Below are 20,771 nucleotides of genomic sequence, written 5' to 3'. Positions count from 1 at the left end.
CAAAATAAATAGGGTAATAAAAATATATATGAATGAGCACAGTACGGAGGGGAGGGGAGAAGGGGAGGAGCAGAGGGAAAGGGGGGAAAGAGGGCTTAGCTGAGGGGAGGTGAAGGGGGAAGGAGCAGAGGGCAGAGGGGGAGCAAAGAGGGAGCAGAGGGAGAAGAGGGGAAAGGGGAAGCTCAGTCTGGGAAGGTCTCTTAGAGGAGGTGAGCTCTCAGTAGGGCTTTGAAGAGGGGAAGAGAGTTAGTTTGGCGAAGGTGAGGGCATTCCAAGAGAGCGGTAGGATGTGGGCCGGAGGACGATGGCGGGATAGGTGTGAATGGGAGACTGTGAGGAGGTGAGCGGTAGAGGAGCGGAGCGTGCAGGGTGGGCAGTAGAAAGAGAAGGGAGGGGAGGTAGGAGAGGGCCAGGTAATGGAGAGCCTTGAAGCCCAGAGTGAGAAGTTTTTGTTTCGTGCGTAGGTTGATAGGCAACCACTGGAGGTTTTTAAGGAGCGGAGTGACATGCCCAGAGCATTTCTGCAGGAAGATGGTCCGGGCAGCGGAATGAAGAATAGATTGGAGTGGGGAGAGAGAGGAGGAAGGGAGATCAGAGAGAAGACTGACACAATAATCCAGCTGGGATATTATGAGAGCTTGTACCAGTAAGATAGCTGTGTGGATGGAGAGGAAAGGGTGGATCTTGGTGATACTGTAAAGGTGAGACCAGCAGGCATTGGTGACAGATTGGTTGTATGGGGTGAATGAGAGACACCAGTAATCTGGTGTCCAGCGGTATAATATGGGGTGATCAATCAATCAATCAATCAAAGGTATTGAGTCCTTACTGTGTGCAGAGCACTGTACTAAGTGCTTGGGAGGGTACAACAGAGCTAGTTGGCACGTTCCCTGCCCACATTGACCTTATCTTCCAGATGATCATGACCCAAAGGGAGAAATGAAAACGACTCTGGCCATGGTGGAGTAGCAAATCCAACAGAGCAGCCCACAGTGTGGTGGGGATTGCCAATCTCTAGTACATGCTGCTAAAGTCTCAGACCCCCAACCCAAAGGACAGTTGTGGGAGGAGGATGAAGGGAAGGGTATGTGTGTGTGGGAAAGAGAGTGGTGAGCAAGGCAGAGAGCTGGCTCTTTGCACTTTTCAGGCAGTGTCTACTTCCAAGCCTGCTCCAGACAAGTTGGTAGTTCTGAAGAGATCTAGGCCAGGAAATATGACTTGAAGTGTCAGCAGAAAAGCCTTCTGCAGATGCTGCTGAATCTGTCTGTCTCCTGGGATTCCAAGTACAAGCAGATCAAAAACCTCTCTGAGCCAATGTTATGATTCCTGACTCTCTGGGTGTGTGCTCTGAAGGGGAAATAAGCCAGAAGAGGAATTTAGATTTAGTTCCAACAATCAGTTTATTTCTGTTTGTCCCGGGTGGTTCATTTGGGGTCTGTAGACCCCCAAACCTGTGCCTGGTCTTTTGCACCCACCTTTCTTAGCAAACCACCAAACCATTTCCTGCCTCTACCCTCGTGCCTCCCACATGTGGCTCATACCTTTCCTCTGCCTCTCACCTTGCCCATACGACCGCTCTGTCATTGTTCAAAGTCCTTCTGGAAAGCCACCAGACCGGCCTTTGGTGCAATGGCCAGAGCTTTGCTCTAGGGAGCAGGACACCCGAGTTCTAGCCCCCAGTTCTGCCTGATCTAGGCTAATGAGGGCAAAGACCACACATGCCCTTCACTGTATGCTCACTGCTGCCCACTTGCTCACCGTCTGCATTCTGGCCCCAGCAGGAGCACAACAGGCAGGGCTGAGAGAGTGCAAGGTTGCACCATGCAGGCTGCCGGCGCTAGAATCAATTCCCCCACACAGGGTCTTGGTCCTGAAGAATCAGGACTGAGGCTCATCTGTCGTTCCTGCCTCCAGAGGACTCAATCATCATCATCGTCATCAGAAAGCCACCTCCTCCAAAAGGCATTCCCCATTCACCCAGGCACCCTCCCCTCCCATACCCAGACTTCTCTGGCCCTGAGGTCCTCTCACAATGAATTCAGCTGTCTTTATGTGTTTTAACACCATCTGATTGGCTCTTTGTGCATCAGCCACTCCAAGGTTTCATGTTGTGACTTTTTTGCCCCAAAGTTGCCAACCCTCGAGCTAAACAGTGAGACACGGGAATGCCTTTCACAAGGAAAGTGAAGTAATCCCTTCTTTCAGAGAGAGTAATTAGCATTTCCAACACCCGGTGGCACAGTGAAGTTCGCCATCATATGTTTTTGGAAAAGTCGGTCGACTGGCTGGTGTGGACAGTCAATAATTATGTTGCTTAGGATAGTGCCTAATGCAGTTGAGACCAAGTAATTAAGAGAACATGCTTGAACAAAACACTCTTTCTTTCATAAGCATAATCTGTCTTGTGCTTCTGCTCAGAATTATGAAGTTTATTCAAATAGGTTTTAAATTTCTAGCAAGTGGGAAATGGGTTTTAAAATGATTTCCTCTCTGCTCCTGTAGTAGCAGTTGAAAAAAATTCCGAAGGTATTTTCATTTCCTACCAATTATTTTTGCTACAGCCACCAATGAGGCTCATGAGAAGCAGTATGACCTAGTAGAAAGAGCATGGGCCTGGGAATCAGAGGACCTGGGTTCTGATCCTGACTTTGCTAATTGCTTGCCGTGTGACCTTGAGGAATTCGCTTAACTTCTCTGTGCCTCAGTTCTCCTGTTGTCTTTCCTGCTTAGACTGTGGGACAGGAATTATGTCCAAACTAATTAACTTGTATCTACCCCAGCACTTAGTACACTGTTCTACACACAGTAAACACTTAACAAATACCATAAAAAAAACCCAACTAAACAAGCCAAATGAACCAATTGTCTGATTTGGGGAATCTCCTTTCTCTAGTCTGCTGTGTGTGGCCCGATGTTCTGCTTGATGCCCCTTAACATCAGAAACTTTCCTTTCTCTTTCCCATCATTGTCCACAGGGCCAGTTCATGTGAGTCAGGGCAAGGTGTGGCCATTGCTCATGCCCACCCCCAGCTACCCACCACTCCTCTCCTCCACTGCTGTCCAGTTCTTCTGTCACCTGATAATGAGCAGAGTGCTATACAGAGCATTTAGGAGAGGACAGTAGAATTAGTAGACAGGGTCCCTGCCCTCAAAGACCATATAATCTACTGTGTGAGAGTGCTGGACTGAGCACTTGAGAGGGGACGATTGATTTAGTAGACACAGTCCCTGCCCTCAAGGAGCTTGCAGCTTTGCTAGGGAGAGAGACACTGAAGTCACTTACAAATAGGAGAAAGCACTAAAGTATAAAGCTGAAATGGCAGTCGGAAGGCAAATATAAGGTGGAGAAATGAGAAATCAGTCAGAGAAGAACTTCTGGAGGAGAAACATGTATTTCTTCCCCCTTCTCCCTTTCCCTTTGCTCTCCTCCCCTCTCCCTTTTCATCTCTCCCCAATCCCTCCCCCTCTATCTGCCTCGAGCCCCTATCCTGCTTTGATCCCCTGTAATTCTCGTCTCCTCATTCTGTTTTACCCACTGTGAAGTGGGCACATTTGTTGTTCAGACTTGCAGAGCTCTTAACTATATTGTCCTCTCCTAAGGGCTTAGTACAATGCTTCACACACAGCAAGCACTCAATGAATTCCATGAGTGATTGATTTGGATCAATGGAGTTGCTAGACTGCGGCAAGTTTTTGGGAATGTTGGTGTGACTTTGGAGGGAATTAAAGCTTCGGTCCCTGACTGACTGGTTTCCTTGTCATTTTCCCCATAAAGGACAACAAGGTAATAATGTTTCGCCAGCTGCAGCAGATGATATACAGCCTGATCGAGTGGAGGTCCCAGATCCTGTCTGGCACTCTGCCCAAAGATGAGCTAGCAGAGCTCAAGAAGAAGGTCACAGCCAAAATCGACCATGGAAACAGGTAGTTCCCAGCTGGCCCCTCCTAGAGTCCATCCATCCACCGCTCAGTTGGGCTCCCACCAAGGGGTTGCTCAGCTCCTCAGCTGTTGATCCACATCCATAGTCCTGGCACCTGCCCCACTCTGTGAAACAATGAGAACTCTGCCTCTCAGTCAATTGTTTGAGCACCTGCTGAGAGCAGAGCATTGTACTAAATCAATCAGTCAGTCAGTGGTATGTAATGAGCACTTACTCCAGGCAGAGCAGTGTACTAAGCACTTGGGAGAGTATAATGCATCAGAGTTGGTAGACACATTCCCTGCCCATAATGAGTTTACAGCCTGGAGGGAGAGACAGACGATATAAATAAATTAAAGATATATATGAAAGCACTGTGGGGCTGAGGGTGGGAAGAATACCAAATATCCAAAGGATATAGTTCCAAGTGCATAGATGATGCAGAAGGTTGAGTGAATAGGGGAAAAGAGGGCTTAGTCAGGGAAGGCCTCTTGGAAGAGATGTGATCTTAATAAGGCTTTGAAGGTGGGAAGAGTGGTTGTCTGGCATCTATGGTGTGGGAGAGAGTTCCAAACCAAAGGGAGGACGTGGGTCAGGAGTTGGTGGCAAAATAGATAAGACCATGGTACAATGAGTAGTTTGGCATTAGAGGAATGAAATATGCAGGCTAGGTTGTAGTAGGAAATCAGGGAGGAGAGGTAGGAGGGGGCAAGGTGATAATTGAGTGTTGTAAAGCTGATGGTAAGGAGTTTCTCTTTGGTGTGGTGGTGGATGGGCAACCACTGAAGGTTCTTGAGGAGTGGGGAAAGTTAGTAGATGCAGTCTCTCCCTTTGAAGAGCTTATAGTCTATTGGAAGAGACAGGAGAACATGAATTTGTGAGGTAAAAGAATCAGAGAACCAATACAGTCATTGAAAGTAAAAATAAACAAATAAATAGAAAACAAACAGATACTCAGTTGGCTAATGGAATGGCCTAGTGGAAAGAGCCCGCACATGAAAGTCAGAGGACCTGCATTCTGATCCTGGCTCTGCCACTTATCTGCTGTTTGACCTTGGGCATGTCACTTAACTTGTGCCTCAGTTTTCTCAACTGTAAAGTGGGAATTCGATACCTGTTTTCCCTCCTACTTAGACTGTGAGCCCCACGTGGGACAGGAACTGTGTCTGACTTGTTTAACTTGAATCTACCTCAGCGCTTGGAACAGTGCTGGATACATAATAAATGCTTAAAGAATACCATACTTATTATTATCATCATCATTATTATGACTAGGAATGGGGGTGGTAATCAGGAAATGTCTCCTGGAGGAGATGACTTTTTAGGGGAGCAGGGAACATGTCTTATAACTGTAGTGTACGCTCCCAAACATTTAGTACAATGCTGTGCACCCAGTAGGTGCTCAGTAAAGCTGTTGATTGATTCATTGAGGGCTTGGAGAGTGAGGAAGACAGGGTTCTGTGGATTTGGGGGAGGAGTGAGCTCCCTGCTGGAGGAAGGGCCTGAGCACAATCCCTCCCAGGCTTAGGGTGGTGTGGGCACTTCTCAGTGGAAAAACTGACGCTAAGCGATTTATCCAAAATGAAAAGGACTTTGTCTCCCAGTCCGGTCTCTCTCCATAGTTACTGCCAAGTAGTGATGAATAGTGTAGAACCCTCTCATTTTTCCAGAGCACTTTTATTTCACTTAGGCCATTTTTATCCTCCTAGCAATCTTGTGGAAATACTTTTATCCCTATTTTAAAGATCAAGAAAAGAGCAGCTAAGTGATTTGCTCAGTGTCACATGCAGACCTTTCAATCAATTAATGGTATTTATTGAGCTTTCTTTCTGTACTAAGTGATTGGTAGACTACAGTATAACAGATTTGGTAGACATGTTCTCTGAGCACAAGGAGCATACAGTTTAGAGACTGTTGGTAGAGCTGAGTTAATAACAATTTTAAAAATGCTACCATTAATAATGATAATTTTTACTATTATCCCAGATTTTATTATTATTGTTTTTGTTGTATTTATTAAGCACTTACTTTGTTGGAAACACTGTACTAAGTACTGGGGCATTTTCAAAGTAATCAGGTCGGCCTTCTGTCTGTCACCACTCCAGTCCATACTTCTCTTTGATGCCCAGATCATTTTTCTACAAAAACGTTCAGGACAGCTCCTCAAAAAACTCCAGTGGTTGCCCATCCACCTCTGCATCAAACAAAAACTCCTCACCATTGGTTTTAAAGCACTCCACCACCTTGCCCCTTCCTACTTCACCTCACTTCTCTCCTCATACAACCCAGGCCACACACGTCACTCTTCTAGTGCTGACCCTCTCACTGTGCCTCATTCTCCCCTGTCTCACCGCCGACCCCTAGCCGACATCCAGCCTCTGGCCTGGAACGCCCACCCTCCTCAAATCCGACAGACAATTACTCTCCCCCCTCTTTAAAGCCTTACTGAAGGCACATCTCCTCCAAAAGACCTTCCCAGATTAAGCCCCATTTATCCTCATCTCCCACTCCCTTCTGTGTCACCCTGACTTGCTCCCTTTGCTCTTTCCCCCTCCCTGCCCCACAGCACTTATGTATGTATCTATTATTTCATGTATTTGTCTTGATGTCTGCCTCCCTGACTCTAGACTGTAATCCCGTTGTGGGCAGGGAATGTGACTGTTCATTGCTGTATTGTACTCTCCCAAGTGCTTAATACGGTGCTCTGCACACAGTAAGTGCTCAATAAATATGATTGAATGAATGAATGAATGAATGAACAGAGATGATAAGACATGTTCCATGCCCATAAGGTGTTGGCGGTCTAGTGGGGGAGACAGATAATAAATTATGACGTACATAAATGCTGTGAGGTTGAGGATGGGATCAGCATCAAGTGCTTAAATGGAACAGATTCAAGTGCTTAGGTGACGCAGAAGGCAGAGGAAATGGGGAAAGAGGGCCTAGTCAGGGAACCCATCTTGCAGGAGATATGATTTTAATAAGGCTTTGAAGACAGGGAGGTGATAGTCTATTGGGTGTGAAAGAAAAGGGAGTTTTAGACCAAAAGGAGGATGTGAGCTAGGGGCTGGCAGCGAGACAGATACAACCAAGATATAATGAGTAAGTTGGCGTTAGAGGAGCGGGGTGTGCGGGCTTGGTTGTAGTAGAAGGTGAATGAGGATTAGTAGGAGGGAGAGAGATGATTGCTTTAAAGCTGATGATAAAGAATTTCAATTTAATGCAGAGATGGATGGGCAACCACTGGAGGTTCTTGAGGAGTTGGGGACATGTACTGAATGGAAGTGCTTTGCTCCTCCCAAGGTCACCTTCTGACCATCCCTCACTCTCAACTCTTCTGCCGTAGACCTCTTGTTCAGGGTTCTCCCTTGCTGGGATTTCTCTCCCTCTTATCAGCTAGGCTGCTGCAATCCCCATCTCCGATTCCCACCTCTACCAAGAAGCTTTCCCCACTTAATCTGAAAAACCTCAAATCATGGTTAACCCATTGCCACCCTTATCACTTTGTTATTTTTACTCATCCAACCCTTTCAGGGAGTACCACCATCTTGATGTCATCCTTGATGCTTTGCTAACGTTTAGGCTCTCACATCCAGCCAGTGCCATACATTCCTGCCGGCTCTTCCTGCACAGCATCTCCTGGCTTTGCCCATTCCTCTCTAACTGCCACCTCTTTGGAATGAGCTGTGGTTATATCGTGATTAGACTATTGCCTCAGCCTCCAGCCTCTCTCCTTCCAGTCTAGATCCGTGCTGTGACTGCATGGATCATCTTCCTGAAGCATCGCTCAGCCCACATCTCTCCTCTTCAAAATCTGTGTCTCTATATCAAACAAAAATTTGCCACTGTAGGCCTCAAGGCTCTCCACCATCTGACCCCACCCTACTTAGGCACTGTTTTCAATTTCTAGTCCTTAACTCTCTATCTTTGCTCCTCCCAAGACAACCTTCTAGCAGTACCTCGCTCTCCATTCTCTCGCCACCATCCCCTTGCTCACTCTGCTTCCCCAGCTTGAAATTATCATCCTACGAACATCAGACAGACCTCAGCTCTCCCAACATCCATCTGCTCCAAACAAGCTTTCCCAGATTCATTCCCAGCATCCCAAGGCATATCATTCCTTCCGCCAACTCAAGCATTTATGAGCTTATTAAACCCTCTTGAGCCCTCATGTATACATAATAGTAATAGTAATGATGATGGCATTTGTTAAGTGCTTACTATGTGCAGAGCACTGTTCTAAGCGCTGGGGAGGATACATGGTGATCAGGTTGTCCCACGTGGGGCTCACAGTCTTAATCCCCATTTTACAGATGGGGTAACTGAGGCCCAGAGAAGTTAAGTGACTTGCCCAAAGTCACAGAGCTGACAAGCTGCTAGAGCCGGGATTTAAACCCATGACCTCTGGCTCCCAAGCCTGGGCTCTTTCCACTGAGCCATGCTGCTTCTGTAGTATTTACTCAGTATATTTATTTTGACCATTCTAGTTGTAAATATTTTTCTGTGTGTGTCATCCATTTGAGTGGAAGCTCCTGGTGAGCAGCGAATGTGTCACTTATTTACTCTCTTCTTCCCAAGCACCTAGTCTAAATAAATGGTGCTGCTGCTGCTACTATCATTCAATGGTATTTTTTGAGCCCGTACTATGTGCAGAGCCCTTTACTAAGCACTTGAGAGAATCACTACGTCTGAGTTAGCTGACACATCTCTTGCCCTCAGTGAGCTTGCAGACTATGATACTACATGCTTCTGCTGCCCAAGAACCCAACCGAATAAACCGCAAAGGCAAAGCTTGGCCTTCAGTGGTCAATCTAACTCACAGAATCCCCATAAATGCCAGAAACTGGGAGTGTCAGCGAGTCCAAGGAGCGTTGTCATCCCTAATTTCTTTCTTTTCTTTCTTTCAATAGTATTTATTGAGTGCTTACTATGTGCAGAGCACTGTACTGAGTACTTGGAATATACAGTTCGGCAAGAGATAGAGACAATCCCTGCCCACTGACGGGCTCACAATCTAAACGGGTGAGACAGACAGCAAAGCAAAACAGAACAAAACAGAAACAAGACATCATCAAGATAAATAGAATCAAGGAGATATCCACCTTATTAACAAAATAAATGGGGTAATAAATAATATATCCAAATGAGCACAGTGCTGAGGGGAGGGCAAGGGGGAAGAGCAGAGGGTGGGGGGAAGCAGAGGGAAAGGGGGCGCAGTCTGGGAAGGCCTCCTAGAGGAGATAAGCTCTCAGTAGGGCTTTGAAGAGGGGAAGAGAGTTATTTTGGCGGAGGTGAGGAGGGAGGGCATTCCAGGACAGCAGTAGGATGTGGACCAGGGGTCGACGCCGGGATAGGCATGAACGGGGAAAAAGTAGGAGGTGAGCGGCAGAGGAGCGGAGTGTATGGGGCGGGCACTAGAAAGAGAGAAAGGAGGTGAGGTAGGAGGGGGCAAAGTTATGGAGAGCTTTGAAGCCAAAAGTGAGGAGTTTTTGTTTCGTGTGAAGGTCAACAGGCAACCACTGGAGGTTTTTGAGGAGGGGAGTGACATGCCCAGAGCGTTTCTGTAGGAAGATGATCCGGGCAGCGGGAATGAAGAATAGATTGGAGTGGGGAGAGACAGGAGGAAGGGAGATCAGAGAGGAGGCTGACACAATAATCCAGTTGGCATATTATGAGAGCTTGTACCAGCACAATAGCAGTTTGGATGGAGAGGAAAGGGTGGATCTTGGCGATATTGTGAAGGTGAGACTGGCAGGTGTTGGTGATGGGTTGGATGTGTGGGGTGAATGAGAGAGCTGAGTCAAGGATGACACTAAGGTTGCAGGCCTGTGAGATGGGAAGGGAGAGGGAAGGGTTTGGGAGGGAAGATAAGGAGCTCAGTTTTAGACGTGTTAAGTTTAGATGGAGACATCTTGGAAGGAGGGGGAGAGAACAGGGGAGGAGATGTAGATTTGGGTGTCATCTGTGTAGAGATGATAGTTGAAGCTGTGGGAGCGAATGAGTTCAGCAAGGGAGTGAGTATAGATGGAGAACAGAAGAGGGCTAAGAACTGACCCTTGAGGAACCCCTACAGTTAGGGGATGGGAGGGGAAGGAGGAGCCCTTGAAGGAGACCGAGAATGAACAGCCAGAAAGATAAGAGGAGAACCAGGAGAGGATGGAGTCCGTGAAGCCAAGGTGGGATAAAGTGTGGAGGAGAAGGGGTGGTCGATAGTGTCAAAGGCAGCTGAGAGATTGAGGAGGATTAGAATAATAATAATGTTGGTATTTGTTAAGTGCTTACTATGTGCAGAGCCCTGTTCTAAGCACTGGGGTAGATACACGGTAATCAGGTTGTCCCACATGAGGCTCACAGTTAATCCCCATTTTACAGATGAGGTAACTGAGGCACCAAGAAGTTAAGTGATTTGCCCAGAGTCACACAGCTGACAAGTGGCATAGCCGGGATTTGAACCCATGACCTCTGACTCCCAAACCCGGGCTCTTTCCACTGAGCCATGCTGCTTCTAGAATAGAGTAAGAGCCACTGGATTTGGCAAGAAGGAGGTCATAGGTGACCTTTTCAGAGGGCAGTTTTGGTGGAGTGGAGGGGATGGAAGCCAGATTGGAGGGGGGTCCAGGAGAGAGTTGGACTTCAGGCATTCAAGGCAGCGAGTGTAGATGACACGTTCTAGGAGTCTTCGTAATTGGAAGATTCAGTCAGAATCACGAGCCCCTCAACCTCCTCCCTTTCCTTTAGCTTTGGCCCCGGCTGCTTTTAGGGAAAACTGTAGGACAAGGCTAATTTTATCATGGAGTTTGATCTTTAAGTGATTTGGTTGGAGTGCCGGGTGGGGCATCAGGACTCCAGGGCCCATTTCCAACACTTCTCCAAACCTCAAGAGAATCTGGGAGTGTGGTCCTTCTATTGAGGCACAAAGGGTTTTGTGGGAAATTAACAGTGGCAGCATTTGTGCTGCTGTTTAGAATGTATAATGGGGTCTTTGATTCCACTGATTTTCAGAGTTAGCGAAGAAGGGCAGTGCATGATAGAAAACAAAATTTCAAGAATGTAGAGACAATAATAACATGGAATTTATGGAGGAATTTTTCTGGGAGTTTAATAGCCATTCTCAGCATCTATGTATATGCAGTAATTCCCCATGATACAGCCATAGTAGTAATTTTGTTTATTAAACACTTTGTGCAGTGTGCTGTTTAGAGTGCTGGGAGAGAATACACAGGTGAGAATTAGACATAGTCCCTGTCCCTATAATATGATCCTTGAAATTGTGGATATATCAAGAATGGCTGCATCTTGGCGTATATTTTCCCAAAGACTCACTACTTGCTCTAAATTGAAACCCATTGGAAAACTATGGAATCTCTCTCTATAGCAATATCACTATCATTGAACATCACCATACTGGTATTTATTAAAGAAATTCAAAACATAATATCACAATATTAAATAAGGATCTGGGATATGATGATTAGATTTGGCAGGAATCTACAGAAGAAGAAGCTTGCTCTGCCGGCTGTGATAGTGTTTTTCAACTTTAATGGGGAATGTGTTCAGTTTAAGCTAAATAGCCTTCTTTTCTTCCAAAAGCACCTTGGAGCAGGCTAAGTCCTTTTGGACACACACCTCTGCATACCTTAGAACTTCACCCCTCCCTCAGCCCCAAAGCACTTAGGTACAGATCCATAATTTTATTTATAACATGGTCTTTAATGTCTGAATTCCCCTTTAGACTCCAAGTTTTTTGCAGTCAGGGAACATGTCTATCAATTCTGTTACACTGTACTCTGCCAAGTGCTCTGTGTACTCTGTACGCAGTAAGCACCTAATAAATATGATTGGTTAATTAGTGCAGTGCTCTGCATGCAGTAAGCACTCAATAATTACAGCTGATTGATTGATTGAATTCCTCTCTCCATCAGGGTCTTCAGCCCTTTTTTAAAGTTCGTCTACTTAGAAGCTGTTGCAAAACTTTGTAATCTAAAACTCTTGGCTCTGATGGCAGAACTAATATTCTAGCCTTAGTGGCAGCCATGGCAGCATTCTACTTTGCCACCAGGGACCGGGAGGTTCTCCATTTCCATCTAAAGCAGCACAGAGTTGGGATGAAACAGAAGGGCTGAGATTCTAGTCAGACTTCACCTTTTCTACTGCACCCTAATTTTCTGCTGCTTTGGGGTAGAGCGAAGAAGCTAACTTTCAGTTTGAGTTGGAGGAGGGGATGAGGAAGAGTTGGAGAGGTGGGATGGAGTGGGAATTGAATTCTCTGCAGTTACTGGACGTTAACCTCAGGCGGGACTTATGGGTTCTGAATGAAGTCAGAGATCAGTGCATGATGTAGTTCCAGATTTTCCTTGTGGTGGTTGATTGGAACCAGTAGCAGGCCTGTGTAGGATAAGAGGAAAGAGCACAGGAGCAAGAAAAGCAAGAGATTTTTGGAAATTACCTGGACTACAGTGTTACTTATTTCTGCTCACTATCTTCCTGAGTCAGGGAGGAGGCAGAGTGTGTGGGATTTGAGGCAGATGGAAGGCACCTGCACATCCCCCAGAGAGTCAGTTCTGGAGCTGACGGTTGGTCCACCCAGGCCCTCATCCCCCTGGCCTGGCCACACTATGTCCAGATGGCCACACTTGAGTCCAAGGTACTTCAGCCCAGCCTTAGTAGGTCACTAATCCAATGGATTTGGCGAAAAAGGCCTGGGGACATTTTCTTTGAATGGCGGGTCTACCTCAATGAGGGTCTTAGGGCTACCGGCCCCCTCCTTCCTCCTCACACCTTCTGTTCTCCCAGGATGCTCGGCCTTGACCTGGTGGTGAGAGATCAGGATGGGAACATCTTGGATCCTGAAAAAACGAGCACAGTTGCCCTCTTCAGGTGCCACGAGATGGCATCGAAAAGGATCGAGGAGAGAATCCAAGAGGAGAAGGTATGTTCCCTCAGGATCCCCCCTACTCCTCTTCCCCTCTCTTCACCTGCTGGCCAGGCCGAGACTCCTCCGGCTCTGTTTTCCTCAGGGCACTGCTCTTCAGGCTGTCACTTTGCTATCCGGAGGCCCTTCTGAGGCCCGGACACATTTATCTTTCTTTCTATCACCGGTACTGGGTTCTACCTGGTTTTGTAGTGATCTCTACGGGGGTTTGCGTATTTGTCATGTCCCACTGTTTGAGGTCAAGCTGCTTGAGGTTAGGGGCTAGGTTTGATTCTTCTGCTTGAACTTCTGAAAAGGCAGTCACCTTTGGTGAGACCAGGGTGGACCTACTGGAAACAGAGACAGGGACAGAGGCGGCATGGTGAGGGGAGAGAGGAAACAGAAACAGAAGAAAGAGGACAATGGGATGAGGGGAGGGAGGAAGGGAAAGAGCAAGAGAAAGGGGGAGAAGGGAGCTGAGGGAAATGGGGCCAAGGAAGGGGTCTGAAAGAGAAAGGACTACCTGTTCCCTGTCCCCAGCACTGCTGTCCCCTGGCCTCAGCCCCTCTGCCGCCCTGGCTACAGCACCAGCTGCCCCCCGGACCCAGCACCACTCCCCTCTGGCCCCGGCACCGCTACCCCTGGCCCCAGCACCGCTTCCTCCCAGCCCCATCCCTCCAATGGATCGAGCATTGCTACCCCCAGCCTCCATCCCTCTGCCCTCCAACCCCAACCCTGCTGCCTGGGATAGAGAAGCCAATGAGTGCAGTCTCTCTATAGAGTCTGGTGACAGCCCCTTTTCCTAGGCCTACCCTCGGTTTCACTCCTAAGTCTGGCGTCTCCCCTGACCTCCGGCCCCTTTCCCCAGTCGATCCTACAGAACCCAGACCTGAGGGGCCAGGCGATCTTCAACACAATGCACACCTACGGCCTGTATGTGAACTTCAAGAACTTCGTCTGCAACATTGGAGAGGATGCTGAGCTCCTCCTGGCTCTCTACGATCCAGACCAGTCCCGGTTTATCAGGTAGCCCACCCCCTCTTTGCACCTCTTCATACATCTCACAACTTAAGTTCCTCTCCTCTGATTTTCTTCTTGACCCTCTCCACTCTTGCTTCTCCCTCCTTCACTCCACAGAACCTTGCCTGTCAAAGGTCACAAATGATTTCCTTCTTGCCAAGTTCAACAGTGCCCACTCTATCCTGTTGCTCCTCTACCCCTCAGCTGCCTTGGACACTGTTAACCTCCCTCTTCTCTTGGAAACACTATCCAACTTCAGCTTCACTGAAATTGTCCTCTCCTAGTTCTTTGCCTCTCTCTCTGGCCACTCATTCTAAGTCTCTTTCATGGGCTCCTCCTCTGCCTCCCACCCCCTAACTGTGGGTGTCCCTCAAGGTTCAGTTCTGGATCCCCTTCTATTCTCCATCTACACCCATTCCCGTGGAGAACTTGTTCATCCCATGGCTTCAGCTACCACCTCTGTTGGTTGACTCCCAAATCTCTATCTCCAGCCCTGATCTCTTTCCCTCTCTGCAGTTTTGTATTTCCTGTTGCCTTCAAAACATTTCCATTTGGATTTCCCACTGATACCTCAAGCTTTACATGACTAAAACAGAAATCCTTGTCTTGGTACCCAAACCTTGTACCCACTCTGGTTTTCCCCTTACTATAGACAGCACCACAAGACCTGTCTCACAAGCCCTTCACCCTGGTATTATCCTCAATTATCTCTCTTATTCAACCCACATTTTCCAACTGTCACCAAATCCTTTTGGTTCAACCTTCCCAACATCACTAGAATCCACCCTTTCCTTTCCATCCAAATGTCCATCTCTTATCCCTCCATGATTACTGCGTTGGTCTCTTTGCTGACTTCCCTGCCTCCTTTCTCTCTCTACTCCAGTCCACACTTCACTCTGCTGCCCGGATCATATTTTATACAAGCATTCAGTCCACGATTCCCATTCCTCAGAAACTTCCAGTGGTTGCCCATCTACCTCCACATCAAACAGAAACTACTTATCATTGGCTTTAAAGCACTCAATCACACTGTTCCCTCCTACCTTACCTGGCTGCTCTCCCATTACAACCCTGCCCACACACTTGGCTTCTCTAATGCTAAACTACTCATTGTACCTCCATCTAGTCTATCTCGTCACCAGCCCCTTGCCCACCTCTTGCCTCTGGCTTGGAATGCCTACCTTCTGGCCTGAAACACCCTTCCTCTTCGGACCTGACAGACAATCTCTCTCCCCACCTTCAAAACCGTATTAAAAGCCACAAATCTGCAAATTCCTTCTGTGTCACCTTTGCACTTGGATTTGCACCTTTGATCAACCCCTTCCTACCTCTCCTCCCTTCTCTCTTTCTACCGCCCACCCCGCTCGCTCCGCTCCTCTGCCGCCCACCTCCTCGCCGTCCCTCGGTCTCGACTATCCCGCCGTCGACCCCTGGGTCACGTCCTCCCGCGGTCCTGGAACGCCCTCCCTCCTCACCTCCGCCAAACTGATTCTCTTTCCCTCTTCAAAACCTTACTTAAAAATCACCTCCTCCAAGAGGCCTTCCCAGACTGAGCTCCTCTTCCCCCTCTACTCCCTCTGCCATCCCCCCTTTACCTCTCCGCAGCTAAAGCCTCATTTTCCCCTTTTCCCTCTGCTCCTCCACCTCTCCCTTCCCATCCCCACAGCACTGTACTCGTCCGCTCAACTGTATATATTTTCGTTACCCTATTTATTTTGTTAATGAATTGTACATCGCCTTGATTCTATTTAGTTGCCATTGTTTTTACGAGATGTTCTTCCCCTTGACGCTGTTTAGTGCCATTGTTCTTGTCTGTCCGTCTCCCCTGATTAGACTGTAAGCCCGTCAAACGGCAGGGACTGTCTCTATCTGTTGCCGACTTGTTCATCCCAAGCGCTTAGTACAGTGCTCTGCACATAGTAAGCGCTCAATAAATACTATTGAATGAATGAATGAACCCCTCCCTCAGTCACACAGCACTTATGTACATATCCAAAATTTATATGCTATTAATGTCCATGTGCCCCTCTAGATTGTGTGCTCATTGTGGTCAGGGAACGTGTAAACTAGCTCCGTTATATTATACTCTCCCAAGTGCTTAGTACTGTATTCTGCTCACAGTAAATACTCAGTAAATATGATTGATTGACTCAGGAGCCTCTATTGGCTCCCCAAAGGCTGGGGGATGCCAGACCCCAGGAGGGGCCTTGGACTCGACCAGCCCTGTCAGTGACCAGAGAGCCACATCAAACAGAAACACTGCCTTTGAGGCCCTCATTCCATTCTCTCCATTCTACTTAACCTCTCCCATTCACACTGCAACCCAGCCTGCACACTTCGCTCCTCTCACATCAACCTACTGACTACGCCTCTGTCATCTCACCCACTGCCACCCCTTTCTCACTTTCTCCTTCCTGCCGGTAACTCCCCTGACTTCATAGCCAACAAACTACCACTTCCCCCGTCTTCCAAGCCCTATTGAAGTACTATCTCCTCCAAGAAACTTTCCCTAACATCTCATCTCATACCATATTTATTTACCATCCCTTCTGTGTCACCTTTGCACTTGGGTCTGTGCCCCTTAAGCACTTGCATACTCCCCCCATCCCCACCACCCTGGCATTTATGTCATTATACTCTGCTGCTTCCTTTACCTGTAATGTATCCCTGGTGAATATCTCTCTGCCCTAGATTTTCAGCTCCTTGAAGGCAGGGGTCGTGTCTACCAACTCCATTGTACTTTCCCAAGTGCTTATTAATAATAATAATAATAATAATAATGTTGGTATTTGTTAAGTGCTTACTATGTGCAGAGCACTGTTCTAAGCACTGGGGCAGATACAGGATAATCAGGTTGTCCTACGTGAGTCTCACAGTCTTAAACCCCATTTTACAGATGAGGTAACTGAGGCACAGAGAAGTTAAGTGACTTGCCCACAGTCACACAGCTGACAAGTGGCAGAGCCAGGTTCGAACCCATGACCTCTGACTCCCAAGCCCGTGCTCTTTCCCCTGAGCCACGCTACTTCTCTGCTTACTGCAGTGCTCTACACATAAGCTCTCCATAAATACCATTGATTGTGATAACCATCTTTACTTTGGCCAGTGAGAACTACCTGATCCGCTGGGGCAGTAACGGGATGCCCAAGGAGATAGAAAAACTCAACAACCTGCAAGCAGTGTTTACGGTGAGTTCCACCTGGCCGTGGTCTTTCCCCCTCCCTCGACGGCTCGTTCATCACACCGATTGCCTTCTTGCATCTACTCAGAACTCGGTGGGACTTCCAGGGGGCCGGTGACAGTAAGCCAGGCAGAAGTCATTGTGCGGGAAGTACTGGGGCTTTGCCCAGCAGTGCCCATGCACCACAGCACCCAGGCCTTGCAACATCTCTGCCCGGTAGTACTCATGCCCTGCAGCATCTGTGCCCACAGCACCCATGCCCTGCAGGGCCTGTGCCTGGTAATGCCTATGCCTGCCAGTGCTCAATCCCCACAGTGTCTGTTCCCCATAACACCCAACCTCATTGGAACTTGGGACTGGGGTGCAACTCTTCAAGGCCAAGCAACACAAAGCCCATCTGCATCCCCACTCCCACTGCAGGTATTTTTCCAGCTGCTCTTGGAGGGTATCGCTCTTGGGGGCCAACTAGGCCATTACTGTCCCAGCTAAATGATTGTCAAAGCCTCCTGTCTTCCCGGCAGCACATTCCCTATAGGTCATGCTCTTAGAGCTTTTGGAGCAATCTGCCAGAGGCTTGGTTGCCATAGACCCCAAGAAGGCCAGAGGTCATTCTCTTAACCCCGGTCAGCATGGGGTGCCAGAATGGGGCACCCAAGGGAGTGGGCAGGGGGGAAGGGGTGCGAGGGAGAGAGAATGTGAGTCATGCTATTCATTTCATAATGATGCTATTTATTAAACACTTCCCGTATGTCTAGCACCATGCCAAGCCCTGGGGGAGATTCAAGATAATTAGATTAGACCCAGCCCCTGTCCCCCAAGCGGCTCATAGCCTAAAAAGGAAGGAAAGCAGGTACCCTCTCCCCCATTTCAAGACAAGGAAACTGAGGCCCACAGACTTAAAGTGATTTTTCCCTAAATGACTTAGCGGTCACGCTGGGGAGCTGGGATTCCCAGTCCCGGGCTCTCTGCTTTGGGCCACACAGCCTCCTTCTTTCTTGGGCCCCATAACTGTCCTTGGTTGAGTGAAGAGTCTGGAGAGGAGAAAAAAGCCCCCTGCTGCTCCACAACACTCGGGCCAGGTTTAGTTGAGGCTGCTGTCCTAAGGGTTAAGCAAGGAAAGCTGAGGAGGCTGTGGCTGGGCCCTGAGGGAGCACAGGATCCGTGGGATCCGAGGAGATGTAGAAGGGGCTCAGTAGTTGGGGCGCAGAGGGCACTCAGAGGGGGATCTGAGGGGGGGGATCCAAAGGAGTGAGAGAGAGCACAGATGAGGCACAGAGGAAGTTCAGGGGAGCACAGAGGGAGTACCAAAAGAACTTTTAGACTGTGAGCCTGTTGTTGGGCAGCGAATGTCTCTATCTGTTGCTCAAGTGTACATTTCAAGCACTTAGTACAGTGCTCTGCACATAGTAAGCGCTCAATAAATATGATTGATTGAATGAATAAATGAATGGATGAGTGAAACAGAGAGCACAGAGGGGCCCAAAAGGAGCTCAGAAGGAAGTGCAGAGGAAGCTCAGAAAGGTAGAGTGAGCACAGAGGGAGCTCAGAGAGAGTGAAGAGCGAGCTCAGGGAGAGCATAGAGGGAGTTTAGGGAGAATGTAGAGGAAGCTCGGAGAGTGGAGAGGGAGCTCAGAGAGCATAGGAGGAGCTTGGAGAGCACAGAGAGAGCTCAGGGAGGCTGTAGAGAGAGGTCAGAGAGCACAGAAGGAGCTTGGAGAGTGCAGAGGGAGCTTAGAGTGCAGAGTTAGGCAGAGGGAGCCCAGAGAAATCAGGGCGAACACAGAGGGAGCTGAGAGAGAGACAGGGAGCTTAGGGAACGGGCAGAGGGAGCACAGAGGGAGGTCAGGAAGAGTGCCAACGGACCACATAGGAAGCTCAAGGAGAGTGCAGAAGGAGCTGAGAGAGCACAGAAGGTGCATAGGAAGAGTGCAGAGGGAGTGCAGAGAGGTCAGGGAGAGTGCCAAGGGAGCACAGAAGGTGCTTAGGGAGAGTAGAGGGAGCACAGAGGGAAGCACAGTAGGAGGTCAGGGAAAGTCCAGAGGGAGCTCAGAGGGAAGCACAGTGGGAGCTCGGAGAGCTCAGGGGATGCTTAAGGAGAGTGCAGAGGGAGGTCAAGGAGAGTGCCGGGTGAGCACAGAGGGGTGTGAGAAAGAACTCTGGGGTGGCACAATACAAAACGGACCCCTGTGAAGCTGACTGTGTTTCCCTTCAGGACCTCAGCAGCACAGACCTGCTACGGGCCAAGGTCAGCCTGGTGTGCCAGATTGTCCGTGTGGGCCACATGGAGCTGAAGGAGGGGAAGAAGCACACGTGCGGCCTCCGGAGACCCTTTGGGGTGGCAGGTACCGTTAGGGGAGTGGGAGCGCGGTCACGTAGAACACGTCTGTCCCGGGAGCCCCTGGTCCTGCAGCCTCAGGTGCCACAAAGGGTCGCTGGGGCAAGCACACACCTCTCGCCTTTGGGAAGCAGCAGGAACCGCTACCGGCATCTTCGTGGAAATGCCCCCAGATCCTTCCCCTCCTCCAGCTTGCCTCTGCCCCCCACCTCCCTTCTCCCCTTCCTTCTCCTCCCTCTCCCCATCCCTGCGTCCCTCTACTCTTCCTCTGCCACCTCCTCTCCCTTTTACCTCTCTCTCTCTTTTGCTTCCCTCCCTCCTCTGCCCCCTCCACATCCTTCCAAACTTCCTACACCCCTGCCTTCTCCAATTCCTTTTCCTTCCCCTTCCCTTTGCTCCTTGGCTCCCTGCTCCCCCTCCCCTTTTCAGGCACTTTGGGGGTTCCAGGCTAGGCGGGAAGGGCTCTGGGTTCCAGAACTCCCATGAGATTTGCAGGACCTCAGCACGCCTGTTTTCTCCCCACTGTCCTCCAGCCCCTAAATTCTCCCCAGCCCACCCCCGAACCAAGCTCAACCAGAACCCCTTTACCTTTGGGTCACCCTAAACCCTTCAATGGCCCAGGGTTCCTTAAAACCATCATGGATGCCAGGGGTCCCAGTGGACCCAGCAGCTGGAGCCTGGACAGATAGCGAAGCCTAGAGAAATGCTGGTCTGGCGTGTTCTTGTGGGGCTTGGTGATGACTGGTTCTGCAGGTGCATGTGGGCGGAGCTTCCCTGCCAGAGAATCAGGCCTCAATGTTGGGAAAATGTGGGCTCTAGACCAGGGCTCCGAAAGGACATGGCCGCTCCTCCAGACTGACTTTAGACGGAGTGTTATGCCGTGGCCATCCCACAAAATCCAGGATCTTTCCTCCTTTAAGTCACGTGTTCCATGCCGGCACCCTTGGCCACCTTACATTGCTGACACTTGAACCAGGGGTCCCCTGACCAAACTTGTCTCTCTCCTAGTGATGGATGTTACTGACATTGTTCATGGGAAGGTGGATGACGAAGAAAAGCAATATTTCATTCCCTTTCACCAGTAAGTACTTGGGTGTGGCCTAAAACACCTTCACTCTTGAGTAAGTCAGGTTGTTTCTGGTGAGCCAGTGGTGTTATGTTCCTTTGTGTCTGGTGAGCTAGTGGTGTTACCTCCCTCTTTGTAGACAGTCCCAAAGCCCAAGACTCACCCCTTGAGGGGCCACAGAGCCCATTCCAAACCCAATAAAATTTCTCGTCTTGAGTTCAGTGCAGTGTTGCATCCTCATTGGGTCTCAGAATCCACTAACCTATCAGTCAATCAATAAATCAGTAGTATTTATTGAGCACTAACTGTGTGCAGTGCACTGTACAAAGCCTTGGGAG

At 48.9% G+C, this 20,771-nt stretch overlaps 1 protein-coding gene across 2 annotated transcripts in view; it reads left to right on the top strand.

Moving 5' to 3' along the window:
• The window catches only part of DOCK5 (dedicator of cytokinesis 5), a 216,750-nt gene that overhangs the window by 106,637 nt on the left and 89,342 nt on the right, over window positions 1-20,771 (top strand). For both annotated transcript variants that reach the window (XM_029065133.2, XM_029065132.2), the window contains exons 6-11: window positions 3,776-3,924; window positions 12,714-12,849; window positions 13,700-13,857; window positions 16,958-17,039; window positions 19,245-19,374; window positions 20,376-20,448. In XM_029065133.2, the coding sequence (XP_028920966.1) occupies window positions 3,776-3,924; window positions 12,714-12,849; window positions 13,700-13,857; window positions 16,958-17,039; window positions 19,245-19,374; window positions 20,376-20,448 (728 nt within the window). The remainder of the gene's footprint in view (window positions 1-3,775; window positions 3,925-12,713; window positions 12,850-13,699; window positions 13,858-16,957; window positions 17,040-19,244; window positions 19,375-20,375; window positions 20,449-20,771) is intronic.

This window comes from Ornithorhynchus anatinus, chromosome 5, assembly GCF_004115215.2.
Source record: "Ornithorhynchus anatinus isolate Pmale09 chromosome 5, mOrnAna1.pri.v4, whole genome shotgun sequence".
NCBI lineage: Eukaryota > Metazoa > Chordata > Mammalia > Monotremata > Ornithorhynchidae > Ornithorhynchus > Ornithorhynchus anatinus.
The sequence above is the reverse complement of the archived record's forward strand: the minus strand, read 5'-3'. Positions and strand labels throughout refer to the sequence as shown.